The sequence below is a fragment of the Pleuronectes platessa genome, chromosome 7 (assembly GCF_947347685.1).
Source record: "Pleuronectes platessa chromosome 7, fPlePla1.1, whole genome shotgun sequence".
NCBI classification, from domain to species: Eukaryota; Metazoa; Chordata; class Actinopteri; order Pleuronectiformes; family Pleuronectidae; genus Pleuronectes; species Pleuronectes platessa.
Window position 1 is genome coordinate 15117687 of NC_070632.1, and position 27838 is coordinate 15145524.

General features: G+C 41.7%; 4 protein-coding genes and 5 non-coding genes across 24 annotated transcripts; 2 read left to right on the forward strand and 7 right to left on the reverse strand.

Annotated features, from left to right (window-relative positions):
• On the forward strand, nt 1-9380 carry map2k1 (mitogen-activated protein kinase kinase 1). Its single transcript, XM_053426059.1, has 11 exons — nt 1-273; nt 5617-5827; nt 6347-6493; nt 6641-6718; nt 6890-6941; nt 7592-7716; nt 8151-8358; nt 8496-8560; nt 8670-8728; nt 8844-8889; nt 8965-9380. Exons 1-11 carry the CDS (start codon nt 191-193, stop codon nt 9076-9078), a joined length of 1188 nt encoding a protein of 395 aa, XP_053282034.1. The 5' UTR covers nt 1-190; the 3' UTR covers nt 9079-9380.
• rpl4 (ribosomal protein L4) lies at nt 9381-17806 on the reverse strand. Of its 16 annotated transcripts, none has more exons than XR_008339077.1 (14): nt 17654-17806; nt 16745-16916; nt 16512-16618; nt 16101-16239; nt 15694-15818; nt 15314-15443; nt 12599-12755; nt 11079-11162; nt 10599-10663; nt 10359-10418; nt 10122-10182; nt 9892-9945; nt 9662-9715; nt 9381-9485 (listed from the first exon to the last, which is right to left on the reverse strand). XR_008339077.1 is itself a non-coding variant. In XM_053426062.1 (10 exons), exons 1-9 carry the CDS (start codon nt 17654-17656, stop codon nt 10871-10873), a joined length of 948 nt encoding a protein of 315 aa, XP_053282037.1. In that variant the 5' UTR covers nt 17657-17806; the 3' UTR covers nt 9381-9485; nt 10841-10870. The 16 variants fall into 16 exon arrangements, 2 of the variants coding, with proteins under 2 accessions (XP_053282037.1, XP_053282035.1); XR_008339085.1 differs by lacking the exon at nt 10599-10663 and adding an exon at nt 10841-10901 and having other exon boundaries at nt 10359-10422; XR_008339083.1 differs by lacking the exon at nt 10359-10418 and adding an exon at nt 10841-10901 and having other exon boundaries at nt 10600-10663.
• Nucleotides 11244-11314, reverse strand: LOC128445325 (small nucleolar RNA SNORD18). Its single transcript, XR_008339408.1, has one exon. It is a non-coding gene; the product is annotated as a small nucleolar RNA SNORD18 (small nucleolar RNA).
• On the reverse strand, nt 12472-12542 carry LOC128445326 (small nucleolar RNA SNORD18). The gene has a single exon (XR_008339409.1). It is a non-coding gene; the product is annotated as a small nucleolar RNA SNORD18 (small nucleolar RNA).
• LOC128445324 (small nucleolar RNA SNORD18) lies at nt 14649-14719 on the reverse strand. The gene has a single exon (XR_008339407.1). It is a non-coding gene; the product is annotated as a small nucleolar RNA SNORD18 (small nucleolar RNA).
• Nucleotides 15900-15999, reverse strand: LOC128445329 (small nucleolar RNA SNORD16). The gene has a single exon (XR_008339411.1). It is a non-coding gene; the product is annotated as a small nucleolar RNA SNORD16 (small nucleolar RNA).
• On the reverse strand, nt 16329-16426 carry LOC128445328 (small nucleolar RNA SNORD16). The gene has a single exon (XR_008339410.1). It is a non-coding gene; the product is annotated as a small nucleolar RNA SNORD16 (small nucleolar RNA).
• Nucleotides 17779-23874, forward strand: zwilch (zwilch kinetochore protein). Its single transcript, XM_053426057.1, has 18 exons — nt 17779-18341; nt 18469-18511; nt 19153-19245; nt 19834-19976; nt 20080-20270; nt 20371-20450; nt 20531-20686; nt 20814-20885; nt 20972-21065; nt 21161-21213; nt 21303-21402; nt 21501-21580; nt 21682-21838; nt 22318-22346; nt 22427-22563; nt 22674-22769; nt 22976-23091; nt 23218-23874. Exons 1-18 carry the CDS (start codon nt 18292-18294, stop codon nt 23304-23306), a joined length of 1779 nt encoding a protein of 592 aa, XP_053282032.1. The 5' UTR covers nt 17779-18291; the 3' UTR covers nt 23307-23874.
• Nucleotides 23648-27829, reverse strand: lctlb (lactase-like b). The gene is made up of 13 exons (XM_053426064.1): nt 27647-27829; nt 27386-27546; nt 27172-27259; nt 26969-27078; nt 26749-26877; nt 26561-26656; nt 26428-26482; nt 26185-26346; nt 25825-26102; nt 25584-25710; nt 25275-25474; nt 25059-25122; nt 23648-24050 (listed from the first exon to the last, which is right to left on the reverse strand). Exons 1-13 carry the CDS (start codon nt 27771-27773, stop codon nt 23935-23937), a joined length of 1713 nt encoding a protein of 570 aa, XP_053282039.1. The 5' UTR covers nt 27774-27829; the 3' UTR covers nt 23648-23934.
• Between the last annotated feature and the right edge of the window lie 9 nt (nt 27830-27838).

The following is a 27838-nucleotide window of genomic DNA, read 5'->3' on the forward strand; positions in this document are numbered from 1 at the left end:
GTGTGTATCCTTCGAGCTGCTCACTTCCTCCCTCACAGCCCTGACCTCCCTGTGTGCGTGTGTGTGCGTACGTGTTTGAGTGTGTGGGTGTGTGTGTGTTGTGTGTGTGTGTGTGTGTGTGTGTGTTGGTGCTACTCGGCTCATCCGTCCACTCTGCTGCTGTAGTGTGTGTGTGTCTTCTGTGTAGAACATGCAGAAAAGAAGGAAGCCGGAGCCGATCCAACTCAACCCGATCCCGGATGGAAACACTATCAACGGCACCGGAGCCACGGAGTGAGTGACAGCGTCCATCTTCCACCCACACACTGGTCGATCATCGATATCGGATCGATATCAGATTGATGCTGTATGTGCTGTAACGGCCAACGACAGCTTGCAGCAACATACAGACTGAGCAGTGTGTGTGTGTGTGTGTGTGTGTGTGTGTGTGTGTGTGTGTGTGTGTGTGTGTGTGTGTGTGTGTGTGTGTGTGTGTGTGTGTGTGTGTGTGTGTGTGTGTGTGTGTGAACTTCTGTTTCACGTGTGTGTGTGTGTACGTGTGTGTGTGTATACCAAGGTTTGCACTAGGGCTGCAACTGATGATTTTCATCTATGAATAATTGATTATCCAATTATCATTGGATGTCAGAGCCAAGGGTGAAAATCTTCAAATAAACAGCAGTAAACTAGAGAAGCAACAATAATATGATTGTGGATTTATTAGTCACTGTTTTTATTTCAATAAATCTAGTAATCACCCCTACCTATACGACCACACATCCCTGAAAATAATGAAGTCAACATCTTCAGACAGTATTGTCTATTAGAATTTTCCAAAACAAAGATATTATAAGAAATATTTGTGTTTGATTGTCTTTCAATCAACTAATCTATGAAGAAATCCTTTTTTTTCAGTACTTTTAGCTAAAGTTGTTTTTGCATGATGTGAAGCAGAGAAAACCAGCAAATCATCACATACAAACAGCTGAAACCAGTAAATTGTTGGCACTTTGTCTTATATCAAATGACTGCAAACGGTTCATTTATTATCAGATTTTATATCGATCAATTATTCAGTTCAAGCGCTGAGGATATTTGGGTGCTGAAATCAGTATGACTGCACTCGATCGTACAGCATCTTGAAGTCAAACCCTCCTGTTGCACCTTGTTACAACAGTAACTTCAACATGGTCCTCAGGTTGTCTCTTCATTGTGTCACCGCCGTGTGGGACGCTCCATTGCTCTCACTGCACAGTGTGTGTGGACAGGAATTAGTGGGGCATTGACCTCAGCAGGGAGGCAGCATGTAGAGGGGTGCTCCTGTGTGTTGTAGAAGTTTTGTGTGCTGGCCTGTTCCCACCAGCCTTTGACAAAACACGGTAATGGAGACGTTAAACTGTTGGGACACGGTGCTCTAGTTGTCAGTTCACAGAGGAGAGCTCAGTCAGTCCAGCAACAAGCTGCATCAGATGAGATGAGCATTACATAACATGTCATCCCCGTGATGGCTGCTTTTCTAATGTGTTGTAGAGGCGGAATACTTCATTGTTTCATCATCTGATCAGAAGCCATTTTGTGTCTTTTGCACTCAACTGCGCAAAATCTAATAAATATAAATTCCATTTGTAACCTTCTATCGTTACCGATTTTTCATGTTCATTGGGCTGCAGCCAAGACATATTTCCTTTTTTCTTATTTTCCTATTTAATGCTTGAAAACAATTTATTATTAGTTAGGACAAAAACATTCACACATTTAATCAGAATCAGGGGATCAACTAATCCATAAAAAATGAATTGTTTCATTCAGTGACAGAAATGAGTTGACACCAGCTGACACTGTGTTGAAACCTCTCAACGGTGCCACGAACCTGTAACATTTTGTTTCCTGTAAACTAGAAACTAAAGGGAGACCTTCCATTAACATGAAATCACTTAGATTTATGTGTACAAGTGAAGTATCATAACGTGCGTGTGTGTTTGTGCACCGTGACATTCAGACTGACATCCTGCTGACAGTAAAGTCATGTAGTCTGGTGTGGCTCAGTCCTTTTTACCATAAAAAGCCAGTTTTCTGTGGCTCCATACTTTAGGCTGTGAGGATAAAGTCCAGTGATGGTAGATGTCAGGTCTGCAGCTCTTGTTCCCTTATATGGTATAAATCTAACCTTTGACGCGCCCACAGGAAAAAGCAAAAGAGGTCAAATGTGCTGTAGTTACAAAGCAGTGTCAGGTATTTGAAGTAAAATATAATTGTTCTTACAATTGTATGTTCGATGGTATTTTCATTGTCTAAATCCAATGACCAAATATCAATATATTGCAACATATATGCAGTGAGTGCGTGTGCATGTCTGTGTGTGTATGTGTAATGTAACATTTCAGCTTTATAAGCCCTGTGTTTTTAAGAACTATATCTATGTATGACCTTCAGTATAGACATCAACTATTCCAGCTTAGTTAAGACCCAAATGAAAAATCAATCATTCAAATTTTATTCGTACAGTCAATATTCACAAATCCCAGTGAGCCTCAAAGGGCCTCACAAGATGCAATGTCCTCTGTTCTTACAGAGGAGCTTGCGACAAGTTCCTCTCGACAAGAGTGAGAAAAAAAACTTTTTAGCTTTTAGGGGGAAGCTGCAAGTGAGTGATGTGCAATACATATCAGGTGTAACAGAGCACATCAACAAAATAACAAAGGATCTTTGTCAAGCATTTTCAGTTTTAGAAAGGAGATGAATCACTGCTGTGCTGGTGTCTGTGGGCTCAAGATGTGGTTTGTGTATCTGCTGAATCACTGACCACAGCATTCCACTAGTATTCACTTGGCAGCATCATGGCCAGTATCCATAATACAATATTTTGTGAACAGCTCTCATTCACGGTTGGTGCTCTCCTACAGTATCCCTCTGCAAACCAATTGTATCGTGATATTCTGTATATAGATGTATATATAAAGCAACAATTTCAATTGGTTATTACAATATCAATATAATACCTTAATCTGAAAGAAAACCTTGTTGTTTTGAATGCAGGGAAGACAAACAGCTCATGTTTCAAAACAGGCACTTAGAAATGATCTGGACCAGCACACAGGAGGCTGCATAATGTGTGTGGATGAGCTCAGTGCGATGGACGGGCCTCCCACTGGAACCAGTCCACTCCACACTGCCGAGGAGGATTTGCCAGTCCAGTCCGCCAAATGCTTCCTCAGTGGGGACTGGCTGGAAGTCACAGGAGAACTGTTGAGTGGCCCACTTTATGTCATGTGACACTATAAGAGGACATCTATGGACAAAATAAACAACAAGTTCTGGAGAGCCTTGTTCAAGCTACTACTACTAATCATAATAATAATAATAGTGTAGGTTTCTATACTGACTTTCAAGGGTCCCAAGGACACTTTACATATTTAAGGTAAAACTACATTTTTCAAGGAAAAAAGGCACCTGGACAAATATCTTGGATAATATCCTACTATCACATACATCCATACTGACTTAGATCTGTCTCTCATCTGTAGGGAATTAAAAAATCTAACCCTCAGAGAGTTTATTATTTAAAAACCATTGTTATAATTTCTTTGTATAGGCTGTAGAGGCTTAATACAAATCCATGAATAAAGGAACCACAGCTTTTGATGCTGAATTTGTTCTGGCAAAAAGGATTTAGCATTTGTTTGCTGTTCTTGTAAATACGAACGAAAGCATCAGTTTTCAAAAATACAAATGAGATCATGCTCTCCTTGTGGAACATAAAACTATGCTATTTATGTGCATTTTGCCTGATTTTCTCATCTCCGATTTGATAAGGGTAGAAGCTAGAATGATACAGCCACCTTTTTTCCTTGGACCCCTAATGAAAGCTCCTTCTGCCAAGCTCCTGTCTTCTGATACTAAATCCATCCTTCATGATCCATACTGTTGGGTCTGGTGGTACAGCAGAGGTCTGAACTGCAGCCTCTCAAGCTGATCTAGTTTCATTTATTTCATTAACTTAAAACACGTGTGATGTCACCTTCTTTCTCGCGCTCAATGGCGAAGAGGCAGAAGTATTTCATCGCTTGTATTTAGCTTCTGCTCGTTGTGTGGATGAAGGCAGAAAGGGACAGTGCTGCTTCGTGCTCTTTTCCTCTTACACCTAAAGGATGGAGGTGTGTGTTTGTGTGTGGTTTGCAGTGTGAAGCAGCCGTACACTCCCTCCCACACATAGTGTGGAGTGTGTTTCAGGCCCCGCTCCTCTCCTCAGCATCTCCATCCTCCTCCACCTCCAGCTCTTCAGTCGACAAAACGCCCACGCCGCCCACACAGCCAACTCAAACTCTGCACCTTGTCTCCATGGATATGCAGGCCTGTTGTCAGGAACACAACCACTTAACCCTCTCTTTGCTGGGAGCTGGAGCCGCAGGGAGGCGGGCGTACTACACTCTGCTGCCATGGCTGCTCTCTGCTGAGTCGTGACAAAAAGAAGAATAGGAAAAAATACTTATTATCACCAGATGATTGTAATACAATATAATCCAAACATGGAAGCATAGCAAGACTCAGTGACTGCAGATGACTGACCGTTCATAAGATTAATGTTCTGTCTGAATAAGAACACATGTGCAGACCTAAATCACGCACGCTTATGTTTGATTCATTAGTCAGTTCAGGATGAAGTATTTTAGTAATAATGCTTATTTGGGGGCATTTTTGATTATTTTAAAGGTTCAGTGTGTTGAATTCGGTGACATCTAGTGGTGAAGTTGCATGTTGCAGCTGAACACCCCACACCTCTCCCTCTCCTTCCAAACATGAATGACACCAGCCTTCAGTTGTCATAAAAACTCCGAAGGTGTTTATTTTTACCAGCCTGGAGAGGACCCTAGGTAAATATAAAGTATTTATTTAAATATAAAGGGCTCATTCCAGGGTTAAGAAAACAACAAGTCATACAATTTATATGAAACACACTAGTGAAAGCATCATTATTTTATATTCAATTTCCCTTTCACCTGAACCTTACATACTGAACCTTTTAAATGCACAAAAGTCTGTATCTTTTTAGGAGCAAAAAAGGAACACAAAGTTTCACGATCTAATCAGTTAAAACAACCTAACCGCTCATTATATCCTCACAAACTTCATGATAAACACTGACTTTGCTGCAGTGCGTCGTGTTTTGATACAAAGGAGGAGGGGGAGGAGGGGGAGGTCAAAGAGTGGCAGGTGAGCAGAGTCTACGCTACAATGGAGTAGTCAAGGAAATCCATCACCATGACAACAGTGCCAGGAGAGCAGCGTCAGTGCTAAGAGGAAGTGTGAGCTTCCTCTCAGCACTGAAGCTGCTCTGGGATCTGTTAGGGAACGAACGCTGAAACACTCCCTGCGACATGGTTCTGCCGTCCAGCTGTGGTTTCTGTGGTTGCCAGCAGCATGTGCAGCAGTAGCTGACACACACTCAGCTCAGTGTTCCCTCTGAGGAATCACTATAACATGTACATGGACACACCGTGGGTTACCTCACGTCTCCTGAGGGAACAGACACAGAGCACCTGCAGAACCGCTTTGTGAATGAACTCAAGAACCTTTCATTTAGGAAAGAACACGAGTGACTCATCCCTCTCCCCCGTCTCCTCTTTATCTCTTTGCAAGAACGAACTTGGAGGCTCTGCAGAAGAAACTCGAGGAGCTTGAGTTGGACGAGCAGCAGCGGAAACGCCTGGAGGCCTTTCTGACACAGAAGCAGAAGGTGGGAGAGCTGAAGGACGATGACTTCGAGAAGATCTGTGAGCTGGGTGCAGGCAACGGAGGAGTCGTCTTCAAGGTCTCACACCGACCCTCCGGTCTGATAATGGCGAGGAAGGTACGCTGTGGCCCTGATGGTCGGTCATAGGTTGTGGTTAAGTGAAAACTCCGGGGGGGGGGGGGGGGGGGGGGGGGGGGGATTGCTTTCAGAAAGATGTAGAGATGTGTACTGTGGTATTACATAACTACATATGGGGTTTGTTTTCCTCCCAGAATGTCGGACAGAAGCAGATCTTTATAGAAATCACTGTTCTACGAGTACAATATGGAATACAGGTGTGAAACCTCTTTTTTCAAGAAGAAGGTATTTCAGTTTGAGGGCAGGCTTATTGAATTGTTTTTTGGGAGTGTTTACAGTCACGGTGCACAAAATAATTCAAGCACAGATATAAACAAAAAAATCCAAGAGCTGAAGCAGCGCAGGAGATCCAAGCACACTTGAGTGCGAGCGCCGACCACGCTCTTGATTATAAACAGAGGAAAACAACCCTAGCGGTGACAAGTGTGTCCAAAAATACAAGCGCTGCAGTCACTTACGTGCAATTTAAGTTCAAACTTTAAAACGTTTTCCTTCCAGCTGATCCACCTGGAGATCAAACCAGCCATCAGGAACCAGATCATCAGGGAGCTGCAGGTGCTGCACGAGTGTAACTCCCCCTACATCGTGGGCTTCTATGGAGCTTTCTACAGCGATGGAGAGATCAGCATCTGCATGGAGAACATGGTACAGCTCTTTGATTAATATTAATAGGGCTGCCAGTGCCTGTTTCTCCCGAACATGGGAAGTGAAAGAAAGTAATTAGACTTTACATTTTTAATGATTAAGATGCTGCGGATCCACATCCATGTTTGTCTCTCTTGTTGGTTGTAGGACGGCGGCTCCTTGGACCAGTCGCTGAAGAAGGCAGGAAATATACCAGAGCAGATCCTCGGCAAAGTCAGCATCGCTGTGAGCAGCTCCTAATACCTCCTCCTCTCTAGTGTTGCGCTCTGGTTGTCTCATTACAGCTGTTTTTGTGTTGTTTGGGATATAAAACTGGGAACATAATGATGCATATGTAGCCCTTTGCCAAAGAATCTATGCTTTAACTCTGCTGATATGCGATATTTGTCTTTCCAGGTCATTAAAGGCCTTGCCTACCTGAGGGAGAAACACAAGATAATGCACAGAGGTCAGTCACAGTAACGTACTGAAATATGTTGGAAATAACATACGGTTAGGCTCCTTTTACGTCACCTTTAAACACTGTAAACACAATACTGAAGGGACGGACATCTGGCTTGTGTGTAAGAACATATATTTAAAAGTTAAGTTAATCCTAAGCATTGGCAGGATGTGTTAGTCGAGTGGATTTCCTCCAAAGTTACAGCCGCTTTCTCGACCAAAATCCATGTAGTGCTTCCCCGTGGAGCTGCAGTGCGAGGACAATAAAAGAGGCCATTTTGTAATAACAAGGCTGCAACTTTGGAAGATATCCTTTGGATTTATCTAAGGAAAACTGCTGATGCCTCACACAAGCTTCAGATATTATTTTTTTGCACAGAACAGACTGGATGCTGTTTGCCATCACTTAAATTGAAAGCACATTAGGGAAAGATATTGTAACGGTCAGTTTAAGGAGGAGAAATATTTACAGTGGGCTGTTAATGAAAAAGTCCTGAACATTGCTTTCCTCCAGGTTACTTGAGGCAAAGTGTGCGGTGTCACTTTAAAGTCATTCCCTGTTTCAGGTCCATGGACACGGTGTTGGAAGCTGCCTGTTGCTCCCTGCTGAACGCTTACCCACTGTGTTCTCCTAAATGCTGCATGTGCCTCTTTCAGATGTCAAGCCTTCCAACATCCTGGTGAATTCCCGCGGTGAGATCAAGCTGTGTGACTTTGGAGTGAGCGGACAGCTCATCGACTCCATGGCCAACTCCTTTGTGGGCACTCGCTCTTACATGTCTGTGAGTTTACACGGACACACTCACCTTTCCCTGCTCTCTTCAGTCGGACATTAGCTTTTGAGGATTTTTTACACAGACCTGATCTACTGTGTCAAAGTATTAACCAGCTTTTTGATTCTGTGATTTATTATTTCTCTACGAGTCTACGGGGGACTTGACCCAGGGAAGAACTCATTAAATTATGTGAAAGATTCAGGATATTTGTTCCAGTTACTTAAACATTGTGAGGATGTTTTTATATATGTCTCTTTATTTGTTAGATTTCATGGATCTTGATTAAGAAAGACTGGTTTGGAGGACTGATAATTTTGAGCATTGACAATTTGGTGTTGATCCAAATAAAATCAAGATTTTGGTTGGACATTAATATATTTGTAATATTTTATGCTCAAAATATGAATTGCAGTAATAATAATATTCCTGTTTGTGTGCAGCCTGAGCGCTTACAGGGCACCCACTACTCTGTTCAGTCGGACATCTGGAGTATGGGTCTATCCTTGGTGGAAATGGCCATCGGACGCTTCCCCATCCCACCACCTGATGCCAGGGAGCTGGAGCAGATTTTTGGCCTCCTGATGGAAGGAGAGCCAGCCTCCGGCGAGTCCTCACCAAAGCCTCAGCCTCCTGGGAGACCAGGCAGCTGTAAGTCCAACGTAACACTGGAGGACTCTGAATTTTCAAAGTCTGATCAATCTGTGTGTATCAATAAATGAAAGAAAATAATTTGACCTTGAGTAACGTGAAGTGCATTCAACACATTTAATTTTTCTCCGGCGCAGCATACGGACCTGAGAGCAGGCCACCGATGGCTATATTTGAGCTGCTTGATTATATAGTCAATGAGGTGAGTGGTTCTCACTATATCACCACATCTTGACTTGATTAACATGCCTGTATGTGGTGCTAACTCCTTCCCCTGCAGTTTTTTTATTGCCTTATTTTACAATTTACAGCCTCCACCAAAGCTGCCTGGGATATTCAGCCCTGAATTTCAGGACTTTGTGAACAAATGGTAAGGAGAAGTGTATCACTGCCGTCACACACCAGTGGATAGTCCACATATAGTCTTGCCATCTGGTGGTGAGAAAATGCATTACACTTACAGCTTTATCATCTCTCCATTTCAGTTTGATTAAAAACCCTGCAGAGAGGGCCGACCTCAAACAGTTGACGGTGGGTGTGCATTAAATTCTAATCATTAGTCTTCTACTCCTTTACAAGCTCACAGTTTACCACTCACTCCTCCAGGTGCATCCCTTTATCAAGCAGTCAGAGGCAGAGCAGGTGGACTTCGCCGGCTGGTTGTGCAGCACCATCGGACTCAATCAGCCTGTGACGCCCACCCACGGCACAGCAATGTGATCCACCGTTTTCCAAGGTCCTCCATTGACTGGATTTGTATTATGGGTAAAATGTATGTTTATATTGAGTATTTAATTGGTTGAAGTTGTGTAATCAATAGTTCTATATTACGTGAAATTAACTCTAATGTGGGCGATATGGCAGGCCTGCCTGAAAAGCCATCTTTTTATCAAATATGTAACAGTTAACGCTGCTCAACCTTTGTGCTTCATATTCCTCTTTGCCTCAATGTCCTTTCAGCACCAACAGATTCAAATCTTTTATGTAAAGTGTTGTGAAATAAAATTTTGAATGACGACTCATGAATTTGAAATCCTTGTTTTATTATTACAATATTGCCATTCTTTACAGGTTTCAGCATCTTGGTCTTCAGAGGATTCTTCAGAACTTTGCGGTTGATCTTCTTGCTGTAATGACAATAAAACCAATTCTTAACTATGACCTACAAACCAACAGTTTGTAATGAGCCCAGCTCGTCGCTCAGAACGTCTTTTGTTATCAGGGTTCAGAAACACGGAATACAAAATCATCATAGTTGACCAGACATGAAACATCTAAAACTTATAAACTGAGTAGTGCTTACTTTGGTGCACAAAGTGCTTTCTGGATCTCCTCACTCTTCAGGTTGATATTCTTGCTGTAATGACAATAAAACCAATTCTTAACTATGACCTACAAACCAACAGTTTGTAATGAGCCCAGAGCGTCGCTCAGAACGTCTTTTGTTATCAGGGTTCAGAAACACGGAATACAAAATCATCATAGTTGACCAGACATGAAACATCTAAAACTTATAAACTGAGTAGTGCTTACTTTGATGCACAAAGTGCTTTCTGGATCTCCTCACTCTTCAAGTTGATCTTCTTGCTGTAATGACAATAAAACCAATTCTTAACTATGACCTACAAAACAACAGTTTGTAATGAGCCCAGCTCGTCGCTCAGAGCGTCTTTTATTATCAGGGTTCAGAAACACGGAATACAAAATCATCATAGTTGACCAGACATGAAACATATAGAACTTATAAACTGAGTAGTGCTTACTTTGATGCACAAAGTGCTTTCTGGATCTCCTCACTCTTCAGAACTCTGCAGGTTGATCTTCCTGTAATGACAATAAAACCAATTCTTAACTATGACCTACAAAACAACAGTTTGTAATGAGCCCAGCTCGTCGCTCAGAACGTCTTTTGTTATCAGGGTTCAGAAACACGGAATACAAAATCATCATAGTTGACCAGACATGAAACATCTAAAACTTATAAACTGAGTAGTGCTTACTTTGATGCACAAAGTGCTTTCTGGATCTCCTCACTCTTCAGAACTCTGCAGGTTGATCTTCTTGCTGTAATGACAATAAAACCAATTCTTAACTATGACCTACAAAACAACAGTTTGTAATGAGCCCAGCTCGTCGCTCAGAGCGTCTTTTATTATCAGGGTTCAGAAACACGGAATAAAAAAATCATCATAGTTGACCAGACATGAAACATATAGAACTTATAAACTGAGTAGTGCTTACTTTGATGCACAAAGTGCTTTCTGGATCTCCTCACTCTTCAGAACTCTGCAGGTTGATCTTCTTGCTGTAATGACAATAAAACCAATTCTTAACTATGACCTACAAAACAACAGTTTGTAATGAGCCCAGCTCGTCGCTCAGAGCGTCTTTTATTATCAGGGTTCAGAAACACGGAATAAAAAAATCATCATAGTTGACCAGACATGAAACATATAGAACTTATAAACTGAGTAGTGCTTACTTTGATGCACAAAGTGCTTTCTGGATCTCCTCACTCTTCAGAACTCTGCAGGTTGATCTTGCTGTAATGACAATAAAACCAATTCTTAACTATGACCTACAAAACAACAGTTTGTAATAAGCCCAGAGCGTCGCTCAGAGCGTCTTTTATTATCAGGGTTCAGAAACACGGAATAAAAAAATCATCATAGTTGACCAGACATGAAACACATAAAACTTATAAACTGAGTAGTGCTTACTTTGGTGCACAAAGTGCTTTCTGGATCTCCTCACTCTTCAGAATCCTGCTTAGGTCTGTGTTGGTCATCTTGTGCATTGGGAGGCTGAAAGAAGAGACAGACAGCATGTTAATTTACAGAAACATATTAACCAGAAATGAAGCAGTAACTCTGCTTAAGTTACCAGAACTCAGAACTTCTTTAATATCACAGAGATTCAAAAACACGGACCATGAAGTGGAAGCTCATCACTGCATTAAGTTAAATACAAGTTTGATTTGTGCCACAGAGTGAAAACAACTTCAATACTCACTTGTAGCAGAGTTTTAAGGGAGGCAGGTTAACACCAGGTGCCATACAGCTCATCCAGGTTAAGGAAAGCGCTCTCAGTCCAGATGCAGAAGTGTCCAACGTGACCACCAGGGGGGAGTCTCAGGAGGTTCAGTTTGTTCACGTTCTGCAGAGTGATGCCTGCAGATACAGCACAAGCAATGATTTAACACAGAGGTATATGGGCCATCATATTGAATCTTTTCTTAAGATGAGTTTCATGTTTATCCATTTAAAGCTATAGATAATGATGCCAATTGACATGATTGAAGGGACAGTTAAATTAACACACAACTGATTCATTCTATAATTTAAACTGTTTAAAGGACAGCAGTGTGGTGACATCCAGGATTTTTGCTTCGATCTTGAACTGATGCACTTCTTACCGAAGGGTCGTGCTTGAGGATGGCATTACGTCTTGCGGTCTTGGCGTAAGGGTTCAGTTCGAGCATTATCCTCAAGTTCTTCAGAGGATTCTTCTCCAGAACTCTGCAGGTTGATCTTCTTGCTGTAATGACAATAAAACCAATTCTTAACTATGACTTACAAACCAACAGTTTGTAATGAGCCCAGAGCGTCGCTCAGAACGTCTTTTATTATCAGGGTTCAGAAACACGGAATAAAAAAAATCATCATAGTTGACCAAACATGAAACATCTAAAACTTATAAACTGAGTAGTGCTTACTTTGATGCACAAAGTGCTTTCTGGATCTCCTCACTCTTCAGAACTCTGCAGGTTGATCTTGCTGTAATGACAATAAAACCAATTCTTAACTATGACCTACAAAACAACAGTTTGTAATGAGCCCAGCTCGTCGCTCAGAACGTCTTTTGTTATCAGGGTTCAGAAACACGGAATACAAAATCATCATAGTTGACCAGACTTGAAACATTTAGAACTTATAAACTGAGTAGTGCTTACTTTGGTGCACAAAGTGCTTTCTGGAATTCCTCACTCTTCAGAAACCTGCTTAAGTCTGTGGGTCAGCTTGTGCATTGGGAGGCTGAAAGAAGGGACATTGAAAGCATGTTAATTTATGGAAACAACATATTAACAGGAAATGGACCAGTCTCAAGTTACCAGAACTCAGAACTTCTTTAATATCACAGAGATTCAAAAACACGGACCATGAAGTGGAAGCTCATCACTGCATTAAGTTAAATACAAGTTTGATTTGTGCCACAGGGTGAAAACAACTTCAATACTCACTTGTAGCAGAGTTTTAAGGGAGGCGGGTTACGCCAGGTGCCATACAGCTCATCCAGGTTAAGGAAAGCGCTCTCAGTCCAGATGCAGAAGTGTCCAACGTGACCACCAGGGGGGAGTCTCAGGAGGTTCAGTTTGTTCACGTTCTGCAGAGTGATGCCTGCAGATACAGCACAAGCAATGATTTAACACAGAGGTTGATGGGGCTTCAACATGAATCTTTTAAGATTAGTTTCATGTTCATCCATTTAAAACTTAAGTTAGTAATGCCAATTAATGATTGAAATGACAGTTCAGTTAACAATTCAATAATTCTATAATTTAAACTCTTTGAATCACAGCAGTGTCACTGGCTATGCAAATTTTTCAATCAGTGAATATCAAAGAGACAAGATTGTTCCTGTAATAAGTCAATATAAGTAAAGGATATAAATCAAGTGATTATATGATTTAAGCTAAATGCAAAGAATATTGAGACAATGCTCAGTCTTAACAGTCAATCATACCTTTGATATTTCCAAAAGCTTTGGTGACACCAGTCTTGGTTATAGATGACACACGGCCCTTTGGGTTGGATCGTTCGAAGGTTCTTCATCTTACACTTACCAGTAAGACGAATGCTGCTGGACTTCATGAACATACCCGTACCCTGGTGTGTTGTGCAAAGTCCTGTGACTGCTGATTGATGGCACATTTGACTTTTTCAGTGATCATATTTACTTTACAATGTTCAGCCTCCACCAAAGTTACCTGGGATAATCAGCTCGGAATTTTCGGACTTTGTTAACATATGGTAAAAAGTGTTTCACTGCTGTCAAACAACTGTGGCATGTCCACATTCAAAACGTCTTTCCATCTGGTGGTGAGAAGATGCATTACACTCGGAGGTTTATCATCTTAACATTTGTTTGATTAAAAACCTTGCAGAGGGCCGACCTCAAACAGTTCAAACTCAGTTTCCCACTCTCTCCTCCAGGTGCATCCTTTTATCAAGCTGTCAGAGGCAGAGCAGGTGGACTACTAAAGCTGGTTGTGCAGCACCAACTGACTCAATCAATCCTTGATGCACACCAACAGCTCCGCTATTTTCCAAGGTACTCTATTGACTGGATTTCAATTATAGGTAAATTGTGTGTATATTGAGTATTCAAATCGGTTTAAGTTGTGTGATCAATAGTTCTATAGTACAAACCTACATGCCAAGTGAAATTCTTTATGAACTCTTATATGGAAGGCCTGTCTGAAAAGACATATTTTTATCTAATATTTTACTATGAACACTGCCAAAGCTTTGTGCTCGATATTCCTCTTTGTCTCAATGTCCTTTCAGCACCAACAGATTAAAATCCTTTAGGTGAAGTGTTTTGAAATAAAATTTTGAAATGACTCAAATTTGAAATCCTTGTTTTATTATCAGTGAACTCAAGCCTGTTTAGTATAAATTTATGCCTTGACTTTTTTAGGTGCACCCTTCCTTGCAGGCTTCTTCTTGGGCTTCAGCATCTTTGCCTTGATCTAAAGGAAGAAACAATGTTTTAGTTACATCGATGACATTTCAGATTTTTGCTTCCATCTTGAACTGATGCACTTCTTACCGAAGGGTCGTGCTTGAGGATGGCATTACGTCTTGCGGTCTTGGCGTAAGGGTTCAGTTTGAGCATTATCCTCAAATTCTTCAGAGGATTCTTCTTCAGAACTCTGCGGTTGATCTTCTTGCTGTAATGACAATAAAACCAATTCTTAACTATGACCTACAAAACAACAGTTTGTAATGAGCCCAGCTCGTCGCTCAGAACGTCTTTTGTTATCAGGGTTCAGAAACACGGAATACAAAATCATCATAGTCGACCAGACATGAAACATTTAGAACTTATAAACTGAGTAGTGCTTACTTTGGTGCACAAAGTGCTTTCTGGATCTCCTCACTCTTCAGAATCCTGCTTAGGTCTGTGTTGGTCATCTTGTGCATTGGGAGGCTGAAAGAATAGACAGACAGCATGTTAATGAATGGAAACAACATATTAACAGGAAATGGACCAGTCTCAAGTTACCAGAACTCAGAACTTCTTTAATATCACAGAGATTCAAAAACACGGACCATGAAGTGGAAGCTCATCACTGCAAAATATGTTCAACACCAATTTGATTTGTGCCACAGGGTGAACACACAACTTCAATACTCACTTGTAGCCGAGTTTAAGGGAGGCGGGTTTACGCCAGGTGCCATACAGCTCATCCAGCTTGCGGAAAGCGCTCTCAGTCCAGATGCAGAAGCGTCCAACGTGACCACCAGGGGCGAGTCTCAGGAGGTTCAGTTTGTTCACATTCTGCAGAGTGATGCCTGCAGATACAGCACAAGCAATGATTTAACACAGGTTGATGGGCCATCATATTGAATCTTTTCTTAAGAGTTTCATGTTTATCCATTTAAAGCTATAGATAATGATGCCAATTAACAAGATTAAAATGACTGGTCAGTTAACACAAAATTTAATAATGCTTTAATTTAAACTTCGACCACTACATAAGTACAGCCGTATATTTTGTGTTTGAAGACAGTACAGTGCCGCTGGCTATACCACTAACAAGCATCATTGTCAGTGAATATCAAACACCGTTCCTGTGATAAGTCAATATTCAAAGAAGACATAAAAGCCAAGTGACTATATATTGTTTAAGCAAAACTTAATGCAAAGAATATTGACAAGTTAATCACACCTGGGATATTTCTGAAGGCTTTGGTGAGACCAGCGTCTTGGTTGTAGATGATGCAAGGCCCTTTGCGTTGGATCCTTCGCCTGTTCCTCATCTTACCCTTACCGGCACGCATGCGCTGAGAGGAGTAGACCTAAAACAGTACATGTACAATGTTATTTCATGTTTGAGAAAGACCAATATATGGTCTCTATATTGATCATACAATGTTAGTGATCACAAATTATTAAAGCTAAAACTTTGAGTATACCGAGTATATTTTTCCCCAATCATATACATGGTTTGGGTACAAAAACAATTATAAATCTGACTTATCACCTTTCTGAAGATCCCACAATAGTCGAAACCTTAAATCCTTTCACTTATGCTCCAAGTAAAATTACCTTCTTGATATCATTCCAGGCTTTAAGCTTCTTCAGCAGGAGCACAGCCTCCTTGGTCTTCTTGTAACCCTCAACTTTGTCTTCCACCACCAGTGGGACCTCAGGGATTTCCTCAATGCGATGTCCTAACAGAAAAAAGAAAAATCCATATCAACTAAAGATACACACATTGGTTGTAATTTTCAGATACAGGTTTTACCAACACTTGCTCAGAATTAAAGGAACATCAATACCGAGTGACAGCTTAAAGACGGCAGGCTACCGTCACCGTTCACTGGCTCAGACGCAAATTACACCATCATGGCAAGTTAAGCGTTTATATCTGCCCAAAAAATATTTGCTGCAATATTTTTATGGTTTTCTATTCAATACTTTGGTTATCTACAAAAAAGTTTACTGGATGTTACCTTTGGACATCACAAGTGCAGGAAGAGCTGTAGCAGCCAGGGCAGAGCAGATGGCATAACGCTTCTGGGTTGTGTTGATCCTGCGATGCCAGCGGCGATAAGTCTTGGTTGGGGCAAACATGCGACCTCCACGACACATCTTAACCACAGTCAAGGAGGTTTGACAACTGCCGGAGTTTACTAAGTTATTAATGTACATTATAAGTACTTTTAAAAGTACTCTATACTTGCTCAGACTCAATGTTCGTCAGCCATCTGTGCCAGCATATGACAGTAGGCATCCGTCACTGATCACAGAGTAAGTCGCAAATTACACCATCATAGCAAGTCCAACAATTTCGTCTTAAGTGGCACATTCATTGATACCAAAGCGAGAAAACAGCAAAGGTTCTATTGTGGTCAAAAGGATACATTTCCGAAAGCACCCTGGCCAGATCGGTGAGTACCACCACCTCTCACACGGGGGATACGGGCCACAGCTCTTCCTGTACCCCAGGACTCGGCGCTGGTCTGGTGACCTGTAATACACAATTACACATCTAAAATCACTAACACATTTTACCCAAGAACACCAACAAGCTATTCATTGTCAAAAACAAGTGTGTCCAGCATGCCACACCAGTGTAATGCAGTGCAATACTCACCGGCCAGTCCACTGACGGCATAGGGCTGGCGGTTGTTTTTGCGCATGTTGGTGTGAACAAAGTTCACAACATCAGGGCGGATTGGAGCCTTGAACACGGCTGGCATGACAACATTTTTGCCGGAAGATTCTCCCTTCTCGGAGTACACCGAGATCAGGGGTCGGGCACAGGCCTAGGCAGCAGAAAGGAATAAAGTGTTAAACTTCAGACAGCTACATGATTGCCCCCTGGGATCAATAAAGTATATCCGATTAATTTGATGTAAACACTAATATGTTGCGGTCGATCTTAATGAATGAGTAATTGCACGAAACGTATTGTGGTTGCAGGCCCCAGGACAGTTAGCACGTGAAAAGGAACTTATACAAAACGCGGGTTTAAAAAGTAATTATGCTGTTATATTAACCCCCCTTCATACCTTACGTTAACAGTTATGGTCACATGTTACAAGTCAGGCTCATTGATGCCACGTATTACTACAAATGACCGGAGAATGAGGTTTCCTTAGCTTAGCTCAAGTATGCTAATGTGACATAGCAAGCTAATCTTGACAAACCTTTTCATTGTTAATAACAGTGGATGCTTAGGATACGAAGAAACGGGCACCAGACACCGGTTACTTTATTTAAATAAAACCATCCACAGTGGACGTGTGTGGCAACTTCAGGTTGCTTGTGTCCGCGCTGCCACTGAAGCCACACGTGGAACTGCGAAACTGAAGCGACTCGTCCAAAATGGCTCCTCGTGTTAGCTTAGCTAGGCGTTAGCTTTCCACGTTCACGGCTCAATTAAATCTGAACTTAAACATATCAAGGACAGACCGTGCGGCCATCTTCGCTAAGCACAAACAGCGACTTGACACATGGGTATAGTGAAGTATGCTGAAAGCAATATGAGCATAATTCTCACCATTTTCGTAGGATAGTTTTCGGCTCGCCGGGGAACACACTCCACTCACGATGGCGGCCACAGAGAAAAGGAAGTCGGTGAAGCTCCTTGAATCATTTATGCTTCCGCCTCGGAGCATACTACTTCCGTCAAGCGCGTTATCGCGACTATACTTTTCTTGACCCTAGAGAAGACATGTGACAGAACTTAAATCAGTGCATAACATAATAAAGATTCTATTTAGTATTATTCAAGCGCGCAGCTTTAAACAATACTTCCAACGTTTGTTGCGGCAACTGGGACTACTTCTTTACTCCATGTTGGCGAAGGCGAGGCGTAAAGACCGAACTACTTTCTTAACCAAGTGCTTTTTTGGCAGTACATTTTTTTATTTGCTTACATTTTATTTGTATATATCCAAGAGTTTGTGTACCCTTTTCAATACGTATTTATCAATTTATTTTCTGTATATTTAAAAAAGACAGGGAGATTACCTCTGACCCCATGACGTCACAGTTTGAGAGCGAGCGCGCGAGAGTCAAAACATCAACATTAGCAGCAGAAAGTTTTTGTCGGTTTGAGTTAAAGTGTTTCGAGCTCGTTCCTCTGCTCTGTCCGCAGCTCGCTCTGTGACGGGAGCTCTGTGGTGTTATCCAGCCATGAGCTCTAAGGTGATATCCAGCGCGAAGGAGTTCTTTAATATTCTCCGGTGAGTTCTATCATCTAAAACGTTATTAACTTAGCTTATACTTTAGCTAACGTTGACGTCAAGTTGAAGCTAGACAGTTGGGGACCCACTTAAACACTCGTTGAAGTGAATTGGTTCATGTTTTCAGATCTCTTCAAGATGAGGAGAGCGATCGTCCATTTACACACGAGGTAATTTTATTTTGTTTAATGTAAAACCTGTCACAGATCGGTGTTTCCGCCCCTGAAGTCCCAGCAGATTGTGTATTTGATCGTGTTAAGTTGTTATGTTATGGGAAAAAGTTATTATGCTATAGTGCACAAGATATTTATCTTGTGGGAACATCATCTATTTATTTATAGAAAATGTTTGGGATTTAATCACTGAGTTGCACATAGTCAACAGATTTGTACCATTACTTGGAGAAAACTCAGCTGGGAATGTCACACTATGAAGTTGTTCTACACAGAGACACAGGATCGTCAGGAATCATCTGCTGTGCCTACTGAAGGAAAACAGGCTCGATCATAATACTTAAATTAACATAGTCTTAAAATCTATAAAGGCAACTTAGTGTTGTTCTTAAAAGCATCAGCCAATCATGTCTTTACTACGCAGATATTAACTCTATGTGCACAACTTATTTATCGTGTGCAGCGTGCAAACATGATCAAAATTTATATGATCTTTTTGGACTTCAGGGGCTCCGTTGAATGTCTAGGTCACAGCATGTTTATGAAAGAAGAGTCGATTTCTCATTTACTAGTTTAAAAGGAAATGAAGAAAATTATTGGTTGCTGCATCACTGATGTTGATGCCGTGTCTGTTTCAGGAGGACGTCGAAATATTAAAGACGAATGGAGACAGAGTTGCTGTGGTGAATATGTACTGTGGTAACAAGCCAGTGTTCATCTGTCAAAAAGCTGTGAGTAACGTTAATGTATTAAACAAACTTTTTGTCTGCATGCCACAGAACAATGTAACCATGTAACATGTACATCCTCAGTTTAACAGCCATTCAGTTGACTCTCCTTTACACATTAATGTGTGTCACAAATGCAACATTGTATTGCTACGTGATTAATTGTATCAAAATCCTGATCTTGACCGTCACGTAAATGTGATCTCTTTTCAACAAGTATAATGCATTTTTATTTCGGAGATCAGCTGCATCAAAACAGTCATTCCCAATCTTTCCCAAAGAATATAAAGCACCCGTTAATGCTGCATTACTTCTGCTTACTCCGTATGACAACCAATGACAAGGCCGCAGGAAATCAGCAGTGAAACAGCAAGTGAGAGAAAAGCAAATCAAACTTTTTTTGCTGAGAAAACAAATTTAAAACAAAAAGTAAGATTGAACCCAGAAGAAAACACTTCTAATAACGGGAGAAATTCATGATCTTAATTCTAAGCAAGACAATCATGATTCAAATTTTTTCAAAATTGTGCAGCCGTTGTTAAAGCATTGGATGTAACCTTTGGACCATGTTTTTCTTTCTTTCTTCACAAGGTCCCCAAATCAAGTGAAACTGACGATGATCAAATAACTGATAATTCAAACTGCACTGGTGATGATGATGCTGATGATGCTAATGATGCTAGTTTGCTTAAAACAGACCTGGGACCACAGCCGCTCACAATCATGAAAGCAAGGTAATCAATGCTAAAAAACTTAACATGAAGCAAGTTCAAATAGGTTAATCTAACTTGTGTGTCTACTACACTGTAACTGACGTGCCAAAATGTTTTTTTACAGGCAGTTACTGTCTTGGTACACATTAGCTCAAAATGCTAATGTGTCAGCTGTGGACAACAACCCTGCGTTAAACCCTCTGTGGGTGCGATGCGACATGTCTGATCCTGCTAAAACCACCTGGTTCGGGGCGGAGACGGTCTGCATCGGCAGTAAAGTATCTGGTGTAAAACTATACTCCGTTACCTGCAAAGGTATAACTCATCAGTATTAGTGAATATTTGTTTATAATTAATTCCTGTGTGGTCTTGATGCTGCTTAGATTTAGTTTCATTCTGACTTCAATTTTTTCAGGTGCAGAGATAGATAAAAAAACTTTCATTACCTTAGATGAGCTTAAACAAGAGCACAAGAAAAGGCATCATCCCTCCTCGGTAAGTGTGCAGTGCATGTCCTCTCTTTTCAGTCAGTGTAAAAGCAACATTTCTTCACTTACAGCTGTCTCTACCTCTAGATGGGAATTAAAGGCAGTGCCAGGTTCCACTTGTTCGGCTCCACAGTTGTTGAGAACACCGTGATTGAGTCACAGAGCAGCGTGACAGTGGATTTCAAATGGAGTCATGTGGAGAGTGTCCTCGAGACCCCACCGCTCTCTTCTACAGCTACACTGGTGAGCTGCTTTTACACTGAGAATGTTCTCCTCCTTTTCATACAAGTCAATTCTTTATCATATTTCAAAATAAAGTTTAGAGTTTTTACAAAAATATGATTCTTGCTGAATATTTGTTCACATGCAGAATATCAAAGTTACCAGTGGAGACACGAGAAGCCCGGTGTCCCAGATGTACAGGGAGCTGGAGTTTCTTCAGGTTTGAGTCTCAGGGATCTTGAGATGAGTGACTGAGCATCAATACACAAATAAACAAGTGAATAAATCCAAGTCCTGTTATTTCAGACTCTTGCTGATGGTTTGAGAACTGGTGAGACTGAATGGATGGAACCTTTGGAAAGCAAATCAGCTGTAAATCTTACCAAGGCCTACCTAGCAGGTTTCTATTTTCTTATATGAATGCACCCTTAGTAGGATTCACAACTATTAACAGTCTATTAAGCAGATGTCTTTCTTTTTACTTTATTCTTTCAGAGCTACAGAATACTGCAACGACTCTAGAGGATCAGGCTCCAAACACAACTGAGGTATGATAACATTAAAACCAACAGACCTTCCCATACTGTATTCATTTCAGAATATAGTAGCTTTCCGTCTTCTTCATATTTTCTTAAAGTGCACAAAGATGAAGTGTGGGACAGACACTCCCATCTTCAACTTCTGCGAACGAGGAGATTTAGATTTTGTGGAACAGTTGTGGGTTCGCATGAGAAAGAGTGAGTCCTAATCAAAAAATAATTTGATGTTACATTATATGTTATATATATATAATCAAGCAACAACAATGATTTTCTCCTGTTTTTTTCCATCTCAGGTGTGACTTCATATCAAGACATTGGAGACTGTCTGAAACTCGTCATCGAAGCCCTGAGATACGGAGACATCAAACCATGGGTATGGGAGGATGGAGCTTCTAGAAACTGCTTTGCACCAGGAAAATACTGGAGGTTGTTGCCCGTGAACTTTTCTGCTTTGTCTTGTGTCCCCTCTCTCAGATTCACAGAGACAGCAACAGCTCCCTCAGTAAGCTCATCCTGCAGTCCTACCACCGGCAGATCGACCACGTGTCTCTCACAGGAGTCACACCCGTCCACATGCTGCTGGAGATGGGTTTGGACAAGATGAGGAAGGATTACATTAACTACCTCATCAGTAACTACTGACTTATCTTGATTCTCGGTCTAAATCTGTCTGCCTCTCCCTAGGACGTTATGTTTTCACCCCTGTCTTTTTGTTTTGTTTTCATGTTGGCTTGTAAGCAATGTCACACAATAACAACTGAACAGGTTTCCAAGAAATGTGGTGGTAGGATGTGGTATGGGTCAGGGAAGAACCCATTTGGTGGATCAGGGGGTGGATCCGGGAAAACCTTCATCACCTTTTTCAAAATTTCCCCAGAAAAATATCCTTGGATCTTGAATAAAGAATCAGGGACATCTCGGGGACTGATATCTATGAGAGTTGATATTTGCTGCAGCTTGATTGAATATAAGGGGACAGTTGGGCCTTGGTGGAGGTACGTGCTCCACTGAGTGCCCTTCTAGTCTTTATAGTAATAATTATATAACTGGATTATAATCAACAAGCTCAATTTATGCTTTGTCATTCAACTATTGTTTTTTTTTTCTCAGGTGAACAATTGGCAACTCTAAACCACTTGGTGAGCTCAACTTTTACTTTGTATTACTGTTTTGAAATGACTCTTGATGAAATACTGACTTTGAGTATTTAACTCTGCAGTGTTTCTACCTGAGCACTGAGGTTGATCTACAGGAGCAAGTGATCCGACTCAGAAAACTGCACCACCTGCTGGAAATAATTGTGACCTGCAGCACATTTCTGAGTTTGCCCTTCGACCGCCTGTTCCTTCTCACACAGTAAATAGATTATATAGTTTTTCTCCTGTCGGAGAATCCAAAGTATGTGTTTGTATTGGTGACATGCGGATGAGATAAATGAACCTCTTGTGTCCTCTCCTCTTGCACAGATCGTGTTTGCAGCACTATAAAACAATCCCATATGACGAGGAACGTGAATTCAAACTCCAAATCAAACCAGCTCTGATCAGCCATTTGTACCAGAAGTAAGACGCGGAACCTTGTATCTGAAATTTGTAAATTACATTTGGATATTTGTCTCCTCATTTATTAACAAAAACTAGTTGTTTGTTTCAAAAAGTGTCAAAAACAGATAGTGTGACCTCTGTGACTGGATTTTATCTCACCACTTAGATTTGGTATCAATACGCATTTTGTCAACTTGCGCCATTGTCCCGTCTTTAATCCACAGAGAGCAACCGGTTCTGTGGGGAGCCGAGGTTTTCAGCGGCCAGGGTCCTCGTGAGGTCAGGACGTCGTTACAGCTCAGCGACAGACCACTGGTTGATCATGTCTTGCTTGAAACAGGTGATTTTCATGCTTTGCAGCAAATATGTTTTGCTATTCTTTTTACGAGTAGTACACCCCCCACCCCACACACACACACACCCCAGGTAAAGCAATGCTAACCATTTTGTTTCTGTGTGTCTTTAGATAACCCAAATGGAACGGTTAACGGGGACAGTGAGGAGGCCGCCTTGTTCTCCACCATGGTGTGCTGCAGTCTTGTCAACTTTGCATGAACTTGCACAACAAAACGACAAAGGAGGTGTTTAATTCATATTGATATTCTCTTTGTTGAAATATGTTTACATTGACACACTCAATGTAAACCTATATCGAGTGCTATAGGTTTTTCTGTTGATATGATGTACTTTCTTGTTAACTTTTTTCAATGGACAACTTTCATTCCTTTGTATATATGTTCTTTGACCCTGTCCTTGCTTTTCTATCTGTATTATTATAACATCAGATGATTTTTTTTTTTGTATTCAGTAGAGCGCGTTTGTGGAGTTTGCTTTTCGCTGAATAATTCCCAGTTTCAACCAAATGAAAACACAACAAATCTGCAGTTCATCAGGTGTTTGCAATGGTCTTATTCCACAGCAGTTTTAATAAGAGAATCCAACTTGTTACAAGGCTATTCACACATTGTGAGTGTCTGGAACTAAATTAATTATCAGCTCAACCAATGGGTTTTAACAGCAAACACTGTTTACACGTCAAATGAATGAATTCTGTCATTCTCTTCTCATCAGTTCAAATAATGCATTTATGTTCACACATGTCCATTAAAGAGATGATGCATTTACAAAAGGAGTGTTTGTGTTTTCATATGTGTGTCGGTGTCATTGTAAACATGCACACTTTCTAGTTCCGCCGCCGCAGCAGGAACATGAGGAAGATGGCACTGAGCAGAATAGAGAGGGTGCACACGGTCGGAACAACAATCTCAGTGACCATCTCCATGTGGCTGGTCAGAGGGTCTGCAAAGCACAAAGCACACCAATGCACACACATTAACTCACTAAGATTTGTATAATGTTCAGACACGTATGAAGCGAGTCAACATGCTCAAGCACAGCACTCAAAGGGTTAATATTGTTTCCCCCTAAATTAAATCACCCTCTGTGATTTGCAGTTGGAATGAGTGATTCCTTACCATGTATAAGTCTTAGAATATTGGCAGCAGTAGTCCGCTGTTCCTCTAATAAAAAGAGAGAAATGACTCAGAGTTGATTAACGGCACTTTAACCCTTTGAGAGCTGCATGCAGCTCCTGGGGAATATTTCAGGAGGCAGCGTTATTACCACAGCAAAATAACTCGAAATCCAATCTTTTCACTGGTAGAATGTTTTTTCAGTAAATTTACAGTTCTGCTATATGGAAGTCCACTGATCAGCTTTATGTTTTTCTAAGTTTTAGTCAAAGCTCTTGTAAAATCAGGACTGTTATTGGTTCCAAATTAGATGTAGTCACATCAGTAAAACTGAGGACCAATAAAGAGGTAGTTTTCACTGTGTTTACGAGAAGCATAGGCTTGTTTGAAAGGCAGGTGTAAAACTGCAGAGGCACAACTCTGTTAGTCACTTTTTAAAACACAATCACAAAGCAAGAGGAAGAAATAAATCAAATCAACGGAAGACAAATACCAAAGTTCTAAACTTCGTCATGCACTGGCCAAACCTTTGGCATTTCTGCATGTTCCTTGGATTTTCTTCTAGCTGGAGGGGCAAACAAAGAAGATATCTCAGATATTCTGTGGGAAATTCTCTCTCTTATATTTCCAGAATAAACTGATAAATTGGTTTTCTGAGGTGCTCCAAGAACAGCGACACACGTTCAAGTCAAATTATAGTCAAATTATCATTCTACTTTACTATATTCAGTAGTTTTTGATATATTTAGGGCAGAATCTTTATTTGTTTACCCCAGCTAGTTGTTCACCTCTGATGAATTGGTGATTAGGTCGGGGATGCTAGAGATGAACTTACCTGCTGCTAGGAGCTGGTTGCTAGAAGAACAGGTCTCAACTGCCTTCCTCCTCCAGTTCTCAACCTGTGAAGGGTTAGCATGCAATTACACATTATTACTGACATGTATTTGTGACATACATAGATTGTTAACCACTTCATCAATCAGTTCATGTATGTGTGTAATATTAATTGTGAAAAAAGGATTAGAAGTAGGTTTGCGTCCTTTTCTCTCACCTCTCTCTGATTGGGAAATCCGTTGGAGCTGATGATGCGTTTGTAGAACTGAACAGAAGCTTTGGGATAGCGAGGCTTGTTTTTATTCCTGAAGTCCACATAGTACAAGCCAAACCTCTCTGAGTAGCCCTCGTCCCACTCAAACTTGTCCAGCAGGGACCACGCCGTGTAGCCCTTCACGTTGACCCCGTCCTTGATAGCTGAGCGACACCAAGGGGAGCAGACAGGTTGGATTAGACACGGAATGAAAGACCCAAAGAAATAGGCTTTCATTTAATCGTGTTGTAAAATATGCACGAGTTCACTGACCTTTCAGCATCTCGTTGATGTAGTCTTTGAAATACTGTATCCTCCAGTCGTCACACAGCTCTGTGCACAACATCTTCTCAGAGACTCCATTCTCTGTCACATAGATCGCTGGGTTTCCATACTGAGTCTAAACAGGAAATAAATAAGGATGATGTACAGACAGTTTTAATTTAACTGGGGTTGTGGGGTCAACAATCCTGCTGTGCTTCCTTTACTCTACATTATATATATCAGTGGTCACCTTGACAAAATTGAGCAGGCGCCTGAAACCCCAGGGCACAGAGTAGAGCCACTCTGAGCCGGGGTCAGGCCAACGTGGATCCACCAGCTCAGCCAGGTCACGGTCAGTGAAGTAGCTGCTGCTGCTGCGGCCTGACGGGTTGTTCTTCTGGGTGATGTAGCGGGTGGTGAAGTGGCCGATGCCGAGGAAGTCGCAGGTCCCCTTGATGTAGCTCTTCTCTTGGGGGGAGAAGGTGGGCAGGCGAGACGTCCCGAGGCCCTGCTGCGAACTCTTCCTTCCTGCATCACAACCAGCGATCACTTCATTACACTAGAGACACACATGATTTATTCAGGATTAACTGCTGACAATTCAACTCACCGATAAAGTCTTTCATCACTTGGGGGTAGTCTCCGTGAAAGACTGGCGTGGCGAACCAGCCCAGGTAGAACTGGACGTATCTCTCAGCTGCTTCGATGTCTTTCTGGTTGCTGATGTCCACCGGCTCTCCCCAGTCCCCGGACAGAGAGATGCCGACCTGACCTGCAGAGGTGGAGAGCGGCTCTCAGCACTCACACATACTGAATCAACACAATGTGCTTTACTCTCAAAGCTCTTTTTTACCTTTTTGCTTCGCCCTCCATTGTGTATCATAAGTGTGCCACACTTTGGCATGGGCCTGTGAAAAATATTTTTTGTTTTTAGATATCATGGTTAGCTTAGTGTTTAATTGAATATTGTTTCTGCATTCATATACCTTGATTATGTGGTGGGCAGCTTTGTATGCACCAGTTCCTCTCAGCCTCAGTCCTGGAGCGTGCTCGCCTGTCTCGTAGCCTTCGACTGCTACTGACTGCGGTCCAGAAAAGTGTTAGTCCAACGAGGCATGCAATAGAGTAACTATAAAAAAAAATGCTTTGAGGTGGGTGTTTATTTCGAACCTACCCACGGATTGTTGAAAGTGATCCAATACTTGACTCGGTTTCCAAATCTTTCAAAGCACAAGTTGGCAAATTCATTGAAATGGTTGACCATGCTTATATTCTGCCATCCGCCGTATTTCTCATGTAAGACCTAGAAAAGCAGTGTTTAGAGAGTTTAGTGTTTCGGTAAAATAAAGTGCTGCAGCAAAATTTGCGGCTCATCAGTATTTTGCATCCAAAACCTGTGGAAGATCCCAGTGATACAGAGTGACGATGGGAGTGATGTTGTTTTCCAGCAGCTGGTCAATCAGGTCACTGTAGTACTGTATTCCCCTTTCATTGATATGGTCGGCTGCAGATTGGGATTAAAATCAACGAGAAAGTTAAGATTCAGCTGTTGGCAAAGAAAAACCTCCTGAGTTCTAAAGGGGCTGCAGTGACTCACACTTTATGCCGGTGGGGAAGAGTCGAGGCCACGAGATGGAGAAGCGATAGTGGTTCAGTTTCAGCTCCTTTATCAGAGACACATCGTCCTGGGCAACACACAAGCACAACGCAGTGAGACGTTTGTTTTACATTCCTCTCCTTCTGTTCTCTCCATCTCTCTCAGACACAGCCCCCATGACCCCCCCCCCCCCCCCCCCCCCACACACACACACCTTGACTCTGTAGTAGCCCTCACAGGAGGAGTCCCCCGTGTCATTCTGCTGGATTTTGCCTTTCTTGTGACTGAACACGTCCCAGATGCTCAGTCCTTTTCCATCTTTGTCCCAGGCTCCTTCTGTTTGATAGGCTGAACTGCCGGCACCCCACGAAAATCCTACAAAACACGACGATATCACCAGTTACTGAATAATTCAAATGAACAGTATCTATAACTGCCAAAGGTACCAAAAAAAACAGAAACAACTTGGGCGTACCAGCCGGAAAAGTGCCATAATAGAAGGAGCCGTGGTCGTTCTTTGTCCAGTCGAAGTCCTCAGCCGCAGACAGACACAGCACCAACATAAACACATGGCACACAGCGAATGCACAGCAGGGCCGCATGGTACTTCTGAACCTGCAGCACTGTCACTGTCCGATTCCCCTCCGGTCCCTCAAAAGTCGTCTGC

Excerpts from the sequence above, each read along its gene's own strand:
- rpl4 (XM_053426060.1), bottom strand. Across the intron at positions 16,619-16,744 it reads TGCCGTCAGTGGACTGGCCG|GTCACCAGACCAGCGCCGAG; the intron begins GTGAGTATTGCA and ends TGTGTATTACAG. Across the intron at positions 14,312-14,487 it reads AAAGCACTTTGTGCACCAAA|CAAGAAGATCAACCGCAGAG; the intron begins GTAAGCACTACT and ends TTGTCATTACAG.
- lctlb (XM_053426064.1), bottom strand. The coding sequence starts at position 27,773 with ATGCGGCCCTGCTGTGCATTCGCTGTGTGCCATGTGTTTATGTTGGTG. Across the intron at positions 26,483-26,560 it reads CTGCCCACCACATAATCAAG|GCCCATGCCAAAGTGTGGCA; the intron begins GTATATGAATGC and ends TATTTTTCACAG. Across the intron at positions 26,347-26,427 it reads ATGGAGGGCGAAGCAAAAAG|GTCAGGTCGGCATCTCTCTG; the intron begins GTAAAAAAGAGC and ends CCACCTCTGCAG.
- map2k1 (XM_053426059.1), top strand. The coding sequence starts at position 191 with ATGCAGAAAAGAAGGAAGCCGGAGCCGATCCAACTCAACCCGATCCCG. Across the intron at positions 8,561-8,669 it reads TTGATTATATAGTCAATGAG|CCTCCACCAAAGCTGCCTGG; the intron begins GTGAGTGGTTCT and ends TACAATTTACAG. Across the intron at positions 8,890-8,964 it reads CCGACCTCAAACAGTTGACG|GTGCATCCCTTTATCAAGCA; the intron begins GTGGGTGTGCAT and ends TCACTCCTCCAG.
- zwilch (XM_053426057.1), top strand. The coding sequence starts at position 18,292 with ATGAGCTCTAAGGTGATATCCAGCGCGAAGGAGTTCTTTAATATTCTC. Across the intron at positions 18,342-18,468 it reads GAGTTCTTTAATATTCTCCG|ATCTCTTCAAGATGAGGAGA; the intron begins GTGAGTTCTATC and ends TCATGTTTTCAG. Across the intron at positions 18,512-19,152 it reads ATCGTCCATTTACACACGAG|GAGGACGTCGAAATATTAAA; the intron begins GTAATTTTATTT and ends TGTCTGTTTCAG.